This window comes from Lolium rigidum, chromosome 3 (assembly GCF_022539505.1).
Source record: "Lolium rigidum isolate FL_2022 chromosome 3, APGP_CSIRO_Lrig_0.1, whole genome shotgun sequence".
NCBI classification, from domain to species: Eukaryota; Viridiplantae; Streptophyta; class Magnoliopsida; order Poales; family Poaceae; genus Lolium; species Lolium rigidum.
The window spans coordinates 219,559,227-219,574,757 of record NC_061510.1 but is presented as its reverse complement, the minus strand read 5'-3'; the positions used below and the strand labels follow the sequence as shown (position 1 = coordinate 219,574,757).

The window sequence follows — 15,531 nt, the reverse complement described above, 5'->3', positions numbered from 1 at the left end:
CCCCCCACTATGGAAGGCGGGAGATCCCACCCCAAGTGGGATTCCCACCTTGGGGAGGTTTCCCTATCACATGGAAGGTTTTGGGTTCGGGTCTTATTCGGAGACTTGTAGTCCAACACTTGGGGCTTCCACCTATATAATGAGGGGCCAAGGGGAGGGGGCCGACAACCCAAGAACCACCAAGGTGGCCGCACCCCTTAGTGGCCGGCGCCCCCTCTCCCCAAACCCTAGCGGCCTCTCTCCTCCACCGCATCCCGCACGCTTAGCGAAGCTCCGCCGGATTTCTCCACCACCACCGACACCACGCCATCGTGCTGTCGGATTCAAGAGGAGCTACTACTTCCGCTGCCCGCTGGAGCGGGGAGGTGGGCGTGTCTTCATCAACAACCGAACGTGTGACCGAGTACGGAGGTGCTGCCCGTTCGTGGCGCCGGAGGGATCGTGATCAAGATCTTCTACGCGCTTTTGCAAGCGGCAGAGTGAACGTCTACCGCAGCAACAAGAGCCTCATCTTGTAGGCTTTGGAATCTCTTCAAGGGTGAGACTCGATAATCCCCTCGTTGCTACCGTCTTCTAGATTGCATCTTGGCTTGGATTGCGTGTTCGCGGTAGGAAATTTTTTGTTTTCTATGCAACGTTATGCTACATATACCTCTGGCTACTAACTAGACCCGTTTGTGGTTATGTCTCCAGCTGGAGGAGCAACCGTGAATTTTGGGTGCAATCGTTTGGAGACGGTCGCTCGGGATTTATTCAACCGGTGCGGTTGGCAGCTTGTTCGCAGGTTAACATGTTGATACATTTGCGGCCCGTTTAGTTTATCTATCTTTAAGTGGTTGATTCATGTATCGACTTTAAGTGATCCGTGAGCTGTAATAAGATTGTAATAAGGTCTCCTCACATATGCTCCAATAAAATTAATAATGGCCGTATGCATCTTATCGATGCAGAGGCTCGAGTGTTTTCCCCTTTTCGGAAAGAAGAAAAATGAGCCCCGCAATCTCTCACTACTGGTCCTCCACAAAGCCGGGAGGTGGCAACATCATCACCAATCACCGCCGCCAAAACCTATTGCTAGCCATATAAAATTTCTTATCTCTTCACACTCAATCACCAGACACAAATTTGTATGCGAGTCACTTCCACACTCCTTCATTATCACGTTGGTCAGCCATACAAATGTGGTATAGATGCATCGACATAGGCGGACTTAACCGTTCCTAAGTCGGGGCACGTGCTCAGACTTCCGGCCGACGGTGCAGCCTATTTTGATGAAAATTTCATGAATATTTTGATACAAATTTAGCCAATCTTATAGTGCGCTCAGGCTTGATGAAAATCTTGGTTCCGCCCACTGTGCATCGACACTAATGTTGAGAGTTTTCAAAAATAATGGGTGGCTTAAGGTACTCCATATGTCAAGAATCATCAAGTACCATGCAATCACTAATGGTAACAGTCTCAAAAACTAAACATGCAATTTAAATAAAACAATCAATATTATCGCTACAACAAATACTTTTTATAAAAATTCAAGTCCCTAAGGCCAGCGAGGCGAATCGGACCAGCGACGTTGTCGACAAAGGGACAGAACCCTAGATGAGCCCCCTCCCCTCTCATTCTCTCCCGGAGCCATAAGTACCAGTTCTACTTTTCACCTCTAGAACTGTGATAAACTGATTAGAACATCTCCACCGGCGTCTCCGAGTAGAGACCCCAATAGCTGTTTGGATGTACGGCGCATTTTTGGGCCTCACCGGCGTGCCCAATAAAGCCCGACACCATTGGGAGCACAATATAATCACCAACAACCCTGTGTCGGCCCCTTCATGCGGGACGCTGAATGGGCGAGCCGGCGCCTCGCGCCACGTCGGATGGAAATGCTTGGGCCCGCTTCGCAACCGTTGTCAAACACATGTTGACGGACTACGGCGGCTCCACTTCTGAGGGTGTTGGAGATTAATGGTGCCACCGCCCACCTACCTTCGCCTACCTCTCGGCCATGCAAAACAAATTTCCTAGCCATGGCAGGGAAGGTGCCGGAATGCAGGATCCCGATTGCCTGAACGCTCATCGTCGCCTAAGGAGGAGACATGCTGCTTCCACGACCCTTTCGGCACAAAGAGGCTCCTAGAAAAAATCGCGCAATTTCTTGCCGGCAGGGAGCCGCCGGGGGTTCACCTGCGGGAAGCCAGATGCGCCTTTTGTCGGTGGCCTATCAAGGTCCTATTCGATAGGAAATGTCTAAGGTTCCTCCACACCAGCTGGGTGAGGCTTGCCCGCGCCCACAACCTGGAGGTCGGCTGTTTGCTGAACTTCAAGTACAAAGGCGACAACGAGGTCAGGGTGAAGATGTTCGATGGCACATGTTGTCGTAGACACTATCACGACGATGGCAAGGATGTCGAAGTTTAGGTTTTCAGATGTTCTTCCTTTACAACGAAGATGGTAAGGACGACAAAAGCTTCTAGTATAGGTTTGTGAATGTTGCGGAAAAGACGAGAGCCAGCAGGAACCTCCAGTGTAGATTTCTGGATGTCTTTTTCCTTCGAGAGAAGAAAGAGAGGGTCGAGCGAAACCTCCAATGTTTAAATTTGAATGAAAATATAAATAAAATTTCACAATTTATTTACATTTTGATTGTTCCAAGTTTGATTAGGAGTTTTTATCGGACCAGCGGTGTGGGCAACCTCTTTCCAAATTGGGAAGCATGTGTCGACGTCTCCCCATAGCGCACTCCTGGCACATAGAGGGTGCTGGTGAAGATGTTTTTATGGTGCAAATAAAACACCCCTCTTAGTTTTTCGTTTCTGAGAAAACACATGAGAAATCAAAGCCGGCCAGGATGTCAAGAATCGTATCACATTTTTGAGAGATAAAAAGAAGAGCGGTAATTCTGTTGGGCCATTTGTCGGAACTGCTGGGTTGCACTCCGGCACTTGGATCCACTACTTCAAGCCACCACATTTCACTCCCCTTCCCTGCTCATTCACCCCAACAGAAGAGTGTGTCAGCGGGCGGCGACGGCGGCGGCAGCCATCCACCAAGATCAGCACAGCGACCCCTGGCCGGCTGATATCTGGTATACTCCTCGCTCATTATCATACGCCTGCGGCCGCCTTCTCCTCCGCACTGGCTTGTCTGCTCCCGCCGTGTTCACTGGCCATGCACACCATGTATTCGACGCATTGCTCCTCCGCGCTGCCAGTCTCTGCGGATGTGTTGCGCCCTGATTCCAGATGCATTTCGTTGTTTTTCGTCCGGCTTGCTGATATTGTTGCCCCGTTCTACTTCTTCGCAGAGGTCGACTCGTCCGTGCTCAATGCCGTCGTGGTCGGACATCCCGCTGGAGCTGGCCGGTCTTGTGCTCCGCCTCCTGCCCACGTACGCTGACCGTGCCCGCTTCGCCGGAGTGTGCCCCCAGTGGCGCTCTGCCGCGCGGCAACTCCCCGTGCCACCACCACTGCCCCTGCTTGCGCTCCCCGACGGCACGCTCTATAGCCTACCCTGCACCCAGCCGTTCCGCTTTCCCGGCTGCGGCTTTGCTGGATTCAATAGCGCCTGCAGAGGCTACCTCGTATTCCCACAGGACGACATATGCTTCCTCGTCAACCCCTTCTCCAGGGCCACCGTGACGCTCCCTGCTCTGTCCAGTGTCCGTCTCTGTCCCCCTAATGCTGATCTGAAGAATGTGCCTGCGGAACCTTCTACCAGCACATGGCTGCATATCAAAGACAAGAATCTCTGCTTCAGGAAGCTATTGCTATGCTCGCCGAACCTCGTTGCAGCATTCATCAACCATGGAGTCACCGGCCAGATTCTTGTGTGCCAGCCGGGTGGCCCATCATGGTCAGTACGTGCCTATGACAAGTGTAAGGCGTTTGAAGACATGGCGTTCCATGGAGGCAAGCTCTGCGCCGTCTCCCACGAGGAGGACCTCTTTGTTGTGAGCATCAGCCAGGACACAACCACCGGCAGTCCAGAGGTTTCTCGGATTCGACTGGCCATCAAGGGTGATGGCAATCCTGAGTATTTGTTATGGACCGAGGACACAGGGTTGATAAAAAGCTCTATTTGGTTGAATCTCATGGTGCGTTGCTGATGGTGCGCAGGATGATTGTCTCTAGATTGATACTCGATGTATTTGTGGCTGAACGGAACGAGTTTCAGGTGTTTGAGGCTGACTTCAAGCGATCACAGTGGGTCAATGTGATGACCCTGGGGGACGACCAGGTGCTTTTTCTTGACCGAAGGTGCTCTCAGGCTGTACCCGTGTCTCAGTATGGGATGCCAGGGGACCGTATCTTTTTCCTGGATGATGATGATGAGCTGAATTTCAGAAATTTCTTTTACAAAGATGATAACGCTTCCATCAGTGTCTACGATATGACAAGCCAGGAGGTTTCCTCCCCTCTGCCCACAGTCTGCTGGGACCGTGACAGGATGCGCCTTGCGACATGGCTACTCCCTTGGAAGAACTGAACTGAAGGTGTTCCTATGCGATCTCCTGGACGCATCACTATTTATCTGACCGTGGCATGGTGTTTTGGTTACTTTTGCGAAACTTGCATGGTGCTTATTTTGTTTACAGGATCAGTATCCATCTAGGCTTATTATGGTGGTTGCACTCTACGCAAGCTTTTGAATGCATCAGTGTTTGATTATATGAACTTATGTATGGTTGTATATCTAGCTTAATGGCTCGATAACTTGGCAGTTGTCCTATGTGCAAGCTGTGAACTCGTGATGAACCATGTGGAGATATAATATTGTACTTCAGATTTGGTTTTGATGCCATTGTGCCTCGAGGTAAAACATTGATACCTATGAATTTGATTAACCATTAACCAGAGCCTAGGGGGGAGTGCCTCGGCCTTTGGCGAGCTGCCAATTGAGCTGTTGGGGTGTTCTTTGCTAGGAAACACAGGCATCCCCTGACACGGCTCGTACTCTTGTAAGATCTGCTTCCACCCCAAATCCTGATTCTGAATATCACAACCAAATTGATCACGGAAATGTATGGTATGGCAGAGCTGTTAGAAAGCGTATAGTACCGTGGTCAGCCCATGCAGACCGGCCATGGATGACTTGCATACAACATTTCCTGGTGCCTCTAACTCCTACGCCATGTTTAAAGCTAGTGAATGTCATGTCGGTAATGGCATCGAACCAGTTAGCCTCGACCACTCTAATACGAAGTAGTTGACAAGAAGTAGAGTGGATGTATTGTTTTACAAACCAGCTGAGCTATGTCTTCCCAATGCTATTCATATAGCATCTTCGTCTATATATATAGTGCATTAGTGCAAACTGATAGGCTGCACTTTTCTTTTTGTACATGTAGTGTATTCATGGCACGTCATATCTATTGGCTAAAATCAATTTCACCATTATTGTCCTATGAAAATATATTGACCGATTCTCCAAACATTTACTAGTACGAGGGGTAGGCATGGCTTTTTTTATCTCCAAATCACATGCAGTCATGCGGTTACATGAGCGCGCACACACATGATCGGTAATATCCATTGATTGTGAGCAAATGAGTGGGTACTGTCAGTTACGGACTTAGCCTTTTTGGATTCAAGGAAAAAATACCACTAGAATACCAAAAACACATGATCTTGATAGGATTGTAGGCACAAATAGAGCAACAAATAAGAAAATTGTACAAAAAGTTATTTGTACCAAAAACATAAAAAACACAATAAAATGGCTCCATCTATGCAAATGAGTAGTGTAAATAAGATGTTTTATTGAAATCAATTCTTAGCAATTTTATAGCGGCATTCCTCTTTGATCCAAGGAAAAAACCACACGAATAGAATAAGAATGCATGCGTAAAGCCCGTGACCGGAAAACCCAAGAATTTTGTGAACTTAGCTAGTGTTTTTCTTTTGGGAAGGCCAATGCCAGGTTTTAAAGATATTTCAACCCTTACAAGAAATAAAATGAGACAAAGGTCCTTGGGTAAATTGACGTCACATTACTCCTGCACTTGAGCAAAGCCGGTTGCTTCCTATGGATCTTCGAAACACTTTCGGAGTTAGGAGAACATTCTTGTGGCAGCATACTGGAAGTTTCTGGTATGATTCAGAATATGGCGACGACAATGTTTGCCATCATGCAGAAGAAGGCGGCGTAAAGGGTTGTGCAAAGGTGAAACTGCCCATGGTATGAGACATACTCTCCAACACACACCAAACAAGGGATTGGGATTAAAAGTCCATTTCCCATCTAGCCAACTCCACCCCTGAACTCTCATTCCCCGTCTCTAAGTTACCAAACACGCTGTAATACAGTAATTTAGAACCAATTTGTGGTGGTTGGATGGTTACGATGATAGTGGCACCTCTAGCCAGCCCACCAGAGTTTAAACCCCGAGTTTAATAATTTAGTGTCTCGCGAAGATGGAATATCCTTTTAGCGGGAGGTGACGTTGTCAATAACGGGATGTTTGTGATGACTTCGTCAATGTCAAGACTTGGCAGATCAATTTTTATTTGGTTCAAGCTGTCGGAGGTGCTCATAGGAGTAGCGTGTGTGCATACATCATAGAGGTGATCGAATGTATGTATGTGGAAGCATCTACGTTTGTACTATGTTCGTTAAAAAACACTGATAAGATCAAGGCAAACTTTAACATTAATTTTCACATAGAGAACGATGTGGATGGAGAAAGCCCATCTATGAGTGTCGAGCCCACTTTCACTTCGGCCCCGTAACAGGTACCTCACCCGTCGTTTCCATTTCCAGTTTTCCACCACCAACAGCCAACAGAGGCGGCGACGGCGGCAGCCCTACGGTTCACAGCTCGATCAACACTGCGACCCTCGTCGGGAGTACAGCGCCGATATCCGGTACACGTCTCTCCTTCCTCCCTGTATACCTTCCGCCTTCCTCTCCTCCGTACTGTGAATCTCACTGCTCCTACCATGTGCACTGACCATGCACGGAAGGTGCTCGGTATATATTGCCTCTAGGCGCCGGGTCGAGGAATCGGCACAAATGGTTAGATTCACAGCCGTAATCGAGTGAGTGTGAGCGGAGGAGTCGGTAAAATTCAATCGCTCATGCTTAGATGCTAGTACGTACATTTGGTTGAGTTGCCACTGAATCAGGCCATATGCTACTTACCGCTCGTCCCACCTTGGCAGCATTTTCCAGATATCCGTTGTGATTGGACAGTTGTAGCCTATTATTCGTAGTTTTCTCAAGTATTTTAGTACTCCCTCCGTCCATTAATAGATGTCGAGAGATTCGTCTAAATTTGAATGTATCTACGAACTAAAAGTGTCTAGATACATTTGAATTTAGATAAACTTTTGACATCTAAAAATAGACAGAGGTAGTAGTTTTGTTGTGAACTTGTGATGTGATCATTCAATTGGATGGGTCTGTGAAGCCTTGCCTTGGTCGAAACTCAATTATCTGGTTGTCAGGAACACTCTACACAACTAGACAACCCAATTGGTGGCTTCGTATGGAAATGCACAATTAGCTTTACGTGGTATTGTGAACACAGAATCACGCCCTCTGTGCTTGCAAGTGTCCGATGCCCAAGGACTTGTACAGTTAAAGATATCTGCGAGAGAATACCAGCACTCTAGCTCATATTCTGTCTTCTTCTGCTTATGTTCCTTTCTCTGGTCTTTGGTTCATTTTTTGGTACGGAACTAGGGACAGTTACCAACTGATCTTCGGTGCATTCCGTTGGTCGCGCTTGCTGATGATTTTGCGTCCACTTTCCTGTTTGCAGAGGCCGACTCAGGACGATGGCGGAGAAGCTTCTGTGCCCGACGCTGTCGTGGTCAGACATCCCACTGGAGCTGGCCGGCCTGGTGCTCCGCCTCCTGCCCGCGTACGCCGACCGTGCTCGCTTCGCCGCGGTCTGCCCCCAGTGGCGCGCTGCTGCGCAGCTGATCACGGTGCCGCCGCCGGTGCCACTGCTCGCTCTTCCTGATGGAACTTTCTACAGCCTCCCCTGCACCGAGCCCTTCCGCTTTGCCGGCTGCGGCTTCGCGGGGTTCAAGAGCGCCTGTGGTAGCTGGCTCGTCTTCCCGCGTGATGATGGATGCTTCCTGGTCAACCCCTTCTCCAGGGCCACTGTAACGCTCCCTGCTCTGTCCAGCGTCCGGCTCTACCCCGCCGATGCTGATGTGAGCCACATACCTGTGGACCCCCTTAGGTTCACATGGCTGCATATCAAGGACAAGAATCCCCAGTTGAGTAAGCTAATGATGTGCTCGCCTAACCTGGTCGCTGCATTCGTCAACCATCAAGGCCTTGGTCAGATTCTAGTGTGTCAGCCAAGGGCTTCCTCGTGGTCAGTTCGAGCCTATGATACGTGTAAAGGATTTGAAGATATGGCGTTCTACCAGGGAAGGCTCTTCATCCTTTCTCACCATGAGCATCTCTCTGTTGTAGACATCAGCCAGGACGAAACCACTGGTGATCCATATGTTTCTCGGATTGTACGGATCATCAAGGGCAATCCCTTTCCTTTGTTTCCGTCTGAAGACAATGCTAGGGTCGATAAGAAGCTCTACCTGGTTGAATCGCGTGGTGCATTGCTAATGGTTCGCAGGAAGGTTTGCTCCAGAAGGATACTTGATAAATTTGTGATTGCACGGAACAAGTTTGAGATTTTTCAGGCTGACCTCAAGCAGCCAGGGTGGGTCAATAAGACGACCTTAGGGGATGACCAGGTTCTTTTTCTAGGCCGAAGGTGCTCCCAAATTGTTCCTGTCTCACAGTATGGGTTGCTGGGAGACCGCATCTGCTTTTTGGATGATGATGAGGAGTATTTCAATGGCCGCTGTTACGAGGATGAGAATGCTTCCGTTGGTGTCTATGATGTGATTGGCCAAGTGGTTTCCTTCCCTCTTCCAACCGTCTCTTGGAAGCGCGACGGGATGTGTCTCGCAACCTGGCTACTCCCTCAAAACTGAACTTGAAATGTTTCTGTCCAGTCTCTTCAATGTACCACTACATATCTATCTATGGCATATTGTTATGTGGCTACTATGTTGTTTGAGGCATGCCTACTTTGTGAACTCGACATGGTGGTTAATATCGTAAGTGCATTAGTATGTACCTAACATTGACGGTTGCTCTACGTGCAAGCCGTTCAGTGCATCAGCACTTTATTATCGGAAATTTATGATTTATAGGTAGTGACGAATTATTATCCTTGACTTGTGTTATGGTCAAGCTGTGAACTTCTCATGCTTCAGAGTGATGAATCATATGTGCTTTTCTGCTTGTTTAGATGTGTATTTAGTTTTGATACCATCCTGTCATTTTTTGAGAAACTGCTGCAATCCTATCTTTTAACAGGTGAAAAACACTCCTTTCTATATGTGTGTCAAAATGAAGGGACCCCAACAAAATAGTTGGTAAGGTATCTGTGTAGGCTTAAATGAAAAGATTCAATTTGTTAACTCCATTATTGTTTATCTGCTAGCGAATTTCTAGTGGTTTTCTTAACTTTATGCTAAATAAAAAATTATCTAAAATTATACATTCATATAAAAAAAAGATAACGGTACATATGTCTGCTACCTAAAATGTATGGTAATAACGTATTTAATGTCTTGGCAACGTAGGAAGTAATCTCATAAGATTGAAGAACTCCCACCCAATCAGATATTTACGAGTAAAGATTTAGGCTTATCATTGCGGTTGCACTGTGCACAAGCTGTTGATCAGCACTAAATTTTCTGAATTATGGCTGTGCATGTAATGACTAATGATTAAGGGCTCGATGACCCTGGAGAATGTTCTGCTCAAGCTGTGAACCTTTGAAACTTCCTAGTGGTGAACCAGGTGCTACTGCTAGTGTGGTTTATTTTGGTGCAGAATTTAGTTATGCTGCAATATTGTCTTTCCCAGGAAACTTCTGCCATCTTGTTTCTAGAGAGGGGAATAACACTCTCCATATATATTATATTTGCATTGGCTCTTCGTTCTAATATGCAGGTAGAGTTGCCTTCATTCTTATCCTGTTTATGTGCTTAGATGTGATGAATCCAAACTTCCAAAGTAAAGATACAAGTTTTTGCAATGGTCTTTTCATCTGGACAAGGCAGACAAAAGTCCACTCTAAATTGTGTCCCGATTTGTGGTCTGTGTACCTTAAAATAAAATCGTAGTTTGTATCTGTAGCGAATTGATCGCTTTGCAGTGATTGCGTTATGTCCACGTTTCAAACTTCTGATAGAACCACGAACTAGCTTGGTTTTCACTACTGAAGATTTCCTTTTATGTAATTCTGCTTTAAGAGTAGAAGAACTACGATGTGCATGCATCAGATATAATCAATTGCATGTTCTGATGTATTCGAAGTTTTGGTGATGGTAAAAGCCCTCCGAGGACTGGGACAATCACTCATTTAGTCATTCTAAATATTGCACGTCACGCCAAGCTGCATCGCTAAAACATCCACCCAGCAGTTCTGTAATCAACTCTACTTTCCATGTACGACTACCTTGTGCTGATCAATTTGGAGGTGCCGAAATAATATTGTGTTTAACAAATCATCTTTTTTCAATATTTTGCAGGTTATTCAATGGTGATCCACTGGGTGTAGCTCTGGGCGTTGCTCCTACCTCAGAACCGGCGGGATACTATAGATACTGGAGGGAGTACGGGATGCCATGGTTTCTGGATGCACACCGCTCCTGATGGTCGCTCAGGATATCTTGTGCCAGGCTGGTTGGCGTCATGCTAGTAGGCTACAATGATGTGTAGTTTTATGATGCTCCTTTTATTCCGCTGGTTGATTTTTGTATCAACTATAGGCGATGGTTGAGATTTGCGAGGTGTAAGACTTTATACTTTTGTGATTTCAATAAAAGGCCGTGTGCATCACCATGATGCAGAAGCCGGGGTTAAACTCCCCATTTCGAAAAACTATAGATACTGGATGCAACCATCTCCGAACGGTTGCTCAGAATATCTTGTCCCAGGCTGGATGGTGTCATACTAGTCGACTATATGATGCTTAGTTGGCTTTGTTTTGGGGCTTTGTTGTTTCGCTGGTTGATTTATGTGTCAACTACGAGCTATTCGTGACATTGTATTAATCACTATTATGTTTGAGACTTATTAATAAAGGCTATGTGCATCATCACGATGCAGCGACCGGGGTTTTATCCCCTTTTCGAAAAAAAATGTACGACTACCTAGGATTTCTTGACTGGTATAATTTCTGGTGCCTCCGACTCCTATAGTGTTGTATATGTTCATGAATCTTGTCGACATGACACACTACATGCACCACCACCCACCTAAACCTGAAAACCTGACACTGGCAAAGATGTGAGCTTGCTTAGACACAAATGAAAGAAAGTTAACTCGACAACACTCCCCCCATGGTATCTTTATACATCAATTAAGGACTGTAAAATTATTTCCAACAACTTTGTAGAATCATAGGGCCACCAATTTATTTGGCTCAGAAGTTAGATTAATTTCATGATGTCCTGTTTGTACTATTCAATGTTTCCAAATTGTCAGTACGTCGCTGCATCCATAAAAACGTTGAAGGCCATGCATGGAAAGCGCAGATCCTAGAGACACGGTTGAGTTTTTACTGCAGAAGGAACACAAAATAGAAATGCAGGAAAATGGCGATGAATCCTCTCTTTACAAAAAAGTGAAGCCCCTCTTGCTTTACATAGTATTGAAATTCAATAGTACTCCACCAAGCATTTATTTTACATTTTGCTTTTCTTTATCCAACAGAGAATTTCTGGCTCCTGAGCTCTATGGAGCTACATGTTTAAAATTTTCAACAAAAAACATATTTATAAGTTTTTCAAATCAATAACATTCTAACATGTACATGTTAGAACAAATAAATCTGCAACAAATTGTGGACATATTTTTTTACATGTGGCCAGCACAATAGAAAATTAAAATACAGCATTATAAATTAGGAAATACTCATATCATTACTTAGTACATGTCAACAAAATTTATATTTTTTGAAGCTTGTCAACAAGACCAATTTTCGCAAAATTTAGCTTAACCCAAAGTACGGTTTCGAATCTTCTACACATGATTTCATGAATTTTCTGTATACTAAGATTGTTTTATTTATATTTAGATAAAAAACCTCACTGTAGCTCGAGAGCCGAAAAAAATTACGAAGAATCAACATACTATCCACAATGTGCCCTTATATGCCTATCACTATGGCGGTTTCTGAAGGATCATACAATTCACAATCAAAATATCATTATTTGTTATTAGCATATTTGAGAATCGTTAGAAATTGGATAAATGGCATGCTTACAAAATAGTTTATCTAAACTTATTGTTTTTATGACTAAGTGAGATTCAATTGTAGTATGCTTAAGCGGTTTAAACCTTATTTTAGTTTTATTTACTTTTTATAATAATGATTTTCTAGATTACATCCTAACTTCTGGTACTTTGTTACTAGTGAATCATTGATCTGAACTCTGCAAATTGTCAGATATCATATATAAGCCGAAAGAAAGCTTAAATGAGCTATTGTTTGGGCCAAATATTGCCCTTATTTTGTAAGCATGCCATTTATCCACAATGTGCCCTTATATGCCTATCACTATGGCGGTTTCTGAAGGATCATACAATTCACAATCAAAATATCATTATTTGTTATTAGCATATTTGAGAATCATTAGAAATTGGATAAATGGCATGTTTACAAAATAGTTTATCTAAACTTATTGTTTTTATGACTAAGTGAGATTCAATTGTAGTATGCTTAAGCGGTTTGAACCTTATTTTAGTTTTATTTACTTTTTAATAATGATTTTCTAGATTACATCCTAACTTCTGGTACTTTGTTACTAGTGAATCATTGATCTGAACTCTGCAAATTGTCAGATATCATATATAAGCCGAAAGAAAGCTTAAATGAACTATTGTTTGGGCCAAATATTGGTCTACATTCTGAAACAAGTTAGGACATTGTGGACTAGTGGATGCATCTCCGGTATTCAAACATAACATGTGTGATCTCAGGCATAGAACTGTTCCATGAAACAAAGTAATTAAGGGAAAGAAACCTATGCTTGGATAGCTAACGGATATCAAACTCCCGATCAAAGGGTTGTACTGAATTACTTTCGTGGGATCTAGATTTGCGCTTGATGTTGTCTGTGAAATGTTCACTCCAACTAAAGTTTCTTGGGTTGTGGCTAATCATGGCATCCAACTATTTGAATGAACTTTGGATGAGGTCCACCGAATCATAGGCACGCCTCATGGAAAAGTCATGGAAGTGCATCTGCCTCTTCTAGATATAGTTTGTGAACCATGAGTCAATTCTTCAACAAAACACCTGATTATAGTTCCTTATAACAACAACATTTGCACTCCTCACAAAAGAATAAAGATATGATCTTTACATTGGCATGCATCGGTGATTGGTTCCGTACTATGGTAGTTGTTCCAAAATTAACTCTACCAACACCATGGGTAGTTGGGAAATGTTATAAAAAACATCTTAACAAACAACATAAACTCAGGTGCTAAAAAATATTTTTTGTAAAAAATTGTATGATATCCGCTAGGAAACATCACACACAAGGAATGTCCCAGTCTTGTATGGTTTGGGACTACTTGATTTCTTGGACTAATGCATGGTCAATGACGAATGTCCCAGTCTAGAATTGATCGTGGCGTGTTCATCCCTGGACTTATGAATGAACTACCTCAAAAGAAATAACTTGTGATGATCCTTCAGCTAATCTGTTGTGGTGTTATTTTCTTGGATAGATATGATAGATTGTAACAGTTGTCTATTAACCGTTAATTAGTCGCATCAAGAGGAATAAGAAGAGTTTGCAACTTAATGAACCTACAGTCAGATTTAACACTACCAGAGTTCATACGCGTCCATACAATATTTTTTTTAATCTTTCCTTGTATCAACTCCGGTAGAGTGAAACCATAAAACCAAAGAGATAGCACCAAGCCCGATGTCACCCCTGATAAAACAAAGCATCACTGTGTGATATATAGTATCAGTAACTATGCTTCACATCTTTCTCGTTCTGTTGCATACCACAGATAGTTTTCTAGTATCATATATACTTATAAAGATTCACTCTTTTTTCATCCATCCTCATCTCGACTCAAGACTATAACCATACAAACATAGGAGCATAAGATCAAGCTATTGTCTCCCTTTTTGCCCTCAATAGAAGCATCAAATAGTGACATGTAACTAGGTCTGGGCATGGGTAGCTCGGCCATGACCCACAGCCCAACATAAAAGCTCAACATTTGGGCTAGGATGTGGGCTCTACTTTTATGTCTGAAGCTCTTCCCAAAAACTCCCTAAAAAAGCCCGGTCCAAACTTGAAATACATTGATCTACTATTTTACTAAAACATAGGTATAATAATGTATTTTAATATCATTAAAATCATCAAATTGATAGGAAAATGGCATTGTTTACATATTTTGGCAAGGGGCTCGGGCTAGCATTTTTCAGGTCCAGCCCAAGGACCGACCATGGAAATTTCCATGTTACATATAACATGAGGAATGGTGATTTCTGCTACAAATATATGATTAGACTAAATTTAGGATGGTTTCCTATTATGAGATATAATCAGACTAATTTATACCCTTAGATACTTTAGCAACGCTGGTATTGCAGTGCTTAAATAACCATCCAAAAAATCTCAAGTAGATAAAAGCAAAATGACGAGTCAGTCCTTAAGACACGTACAATGGAAGGTGCTTATAAAGAATTGACAAACCAATTTTTTAAACACTAGAGCTTATTTTTGTAGGAGCTTGATTAGGTACCTCTCAATTGAAATAATAATTGCTGCCAAAGTAAGTACATTTAGAAACACGTTGTATTATACATGTTTCAAGTGCACCAATACGTCATAAAAAGATGCCCATGGCTCAGTGGTCATTGCATAACGAGGTTATGTTTGTCACTTCCCGATAGTTAATTATATATATAAGCCTATTTGACGAACATCTCGATTATATTAACAAATAAAAAATTATAAAAGAGACGTTCAGATCTAGGATGGTTGTACCTATATTTAGAAAAGAGACCATTAGGAAACTTGGAAATACATCCAAGTCTCCACCAAAAATATGTTTTTTATTTTTGAGATCTCCACCAAAAATATGTGGTAATAAATCTCACCATTACATTGAAGCTTAGAAGAGTCGTAAATGAAAACTACACTGGCACGCAGAGATATATTTCTCACAAATTTCACCGTAGTAGCTAGCCATGTACGACATAATTAAAAATAATATTGGCATACCGGAAGTGTATCGTAAGTAACAGTTTGAATTTTATATCCAAAGATAGCTACGCATGTTCTAACTCCGTTAGAGGTCTTTTAGCACTTCCCTCATCGAGATAAAAAATAAATCATGTTTCTAACCATATCAAATGAAAAATAGCACATTATTTCTCCTTTCGGATTAAACAAAGTCATCTTTCCAACCATGCCACATAAAACTAACACATAGCTCCGTCATCTAGATAAAACAAAG

At 43.4% G+C, this 15,531-nt stretch overlaps 1 protein-coding gene and 1 pseudogene across 1 annotated transcript; both read left to right on the top strand.

Moving 5' to 3' along the window:
* Positions 1-3,322: 3,322 nt before the first annotated feature.
* LOC124696081 lies at positions 3,323-4,719 on the top strand (annotated as a pseudogene).
* A 3,056-nt stretch (positions 4,720-7,775) lies between these two features.
* On the top strand, positions 7,776-8,951 carry LOC124696079. Its single transcript, XM_047228861.1, has one exon. The coding sequence runs from the start codon at positions 7,776-7,778 to the stop codon at positions 8,949-8,951; it is 1,176 nt and encodes a 391-aa protein (XP_047084817.1).
* Positions 8,952-15,531: the final 6,580 nt, after the last annotated feature.

What these genes read in the sequence shown, in the direction of transcription:
- LOC124696079 (XM_047228861.1), top strand. Translation starts at nt 7,776, where the DNA reads ATGGCGGAGAAGCTTCTGTGCCCGACGCTGTCGTGGTCAGACATCCCA.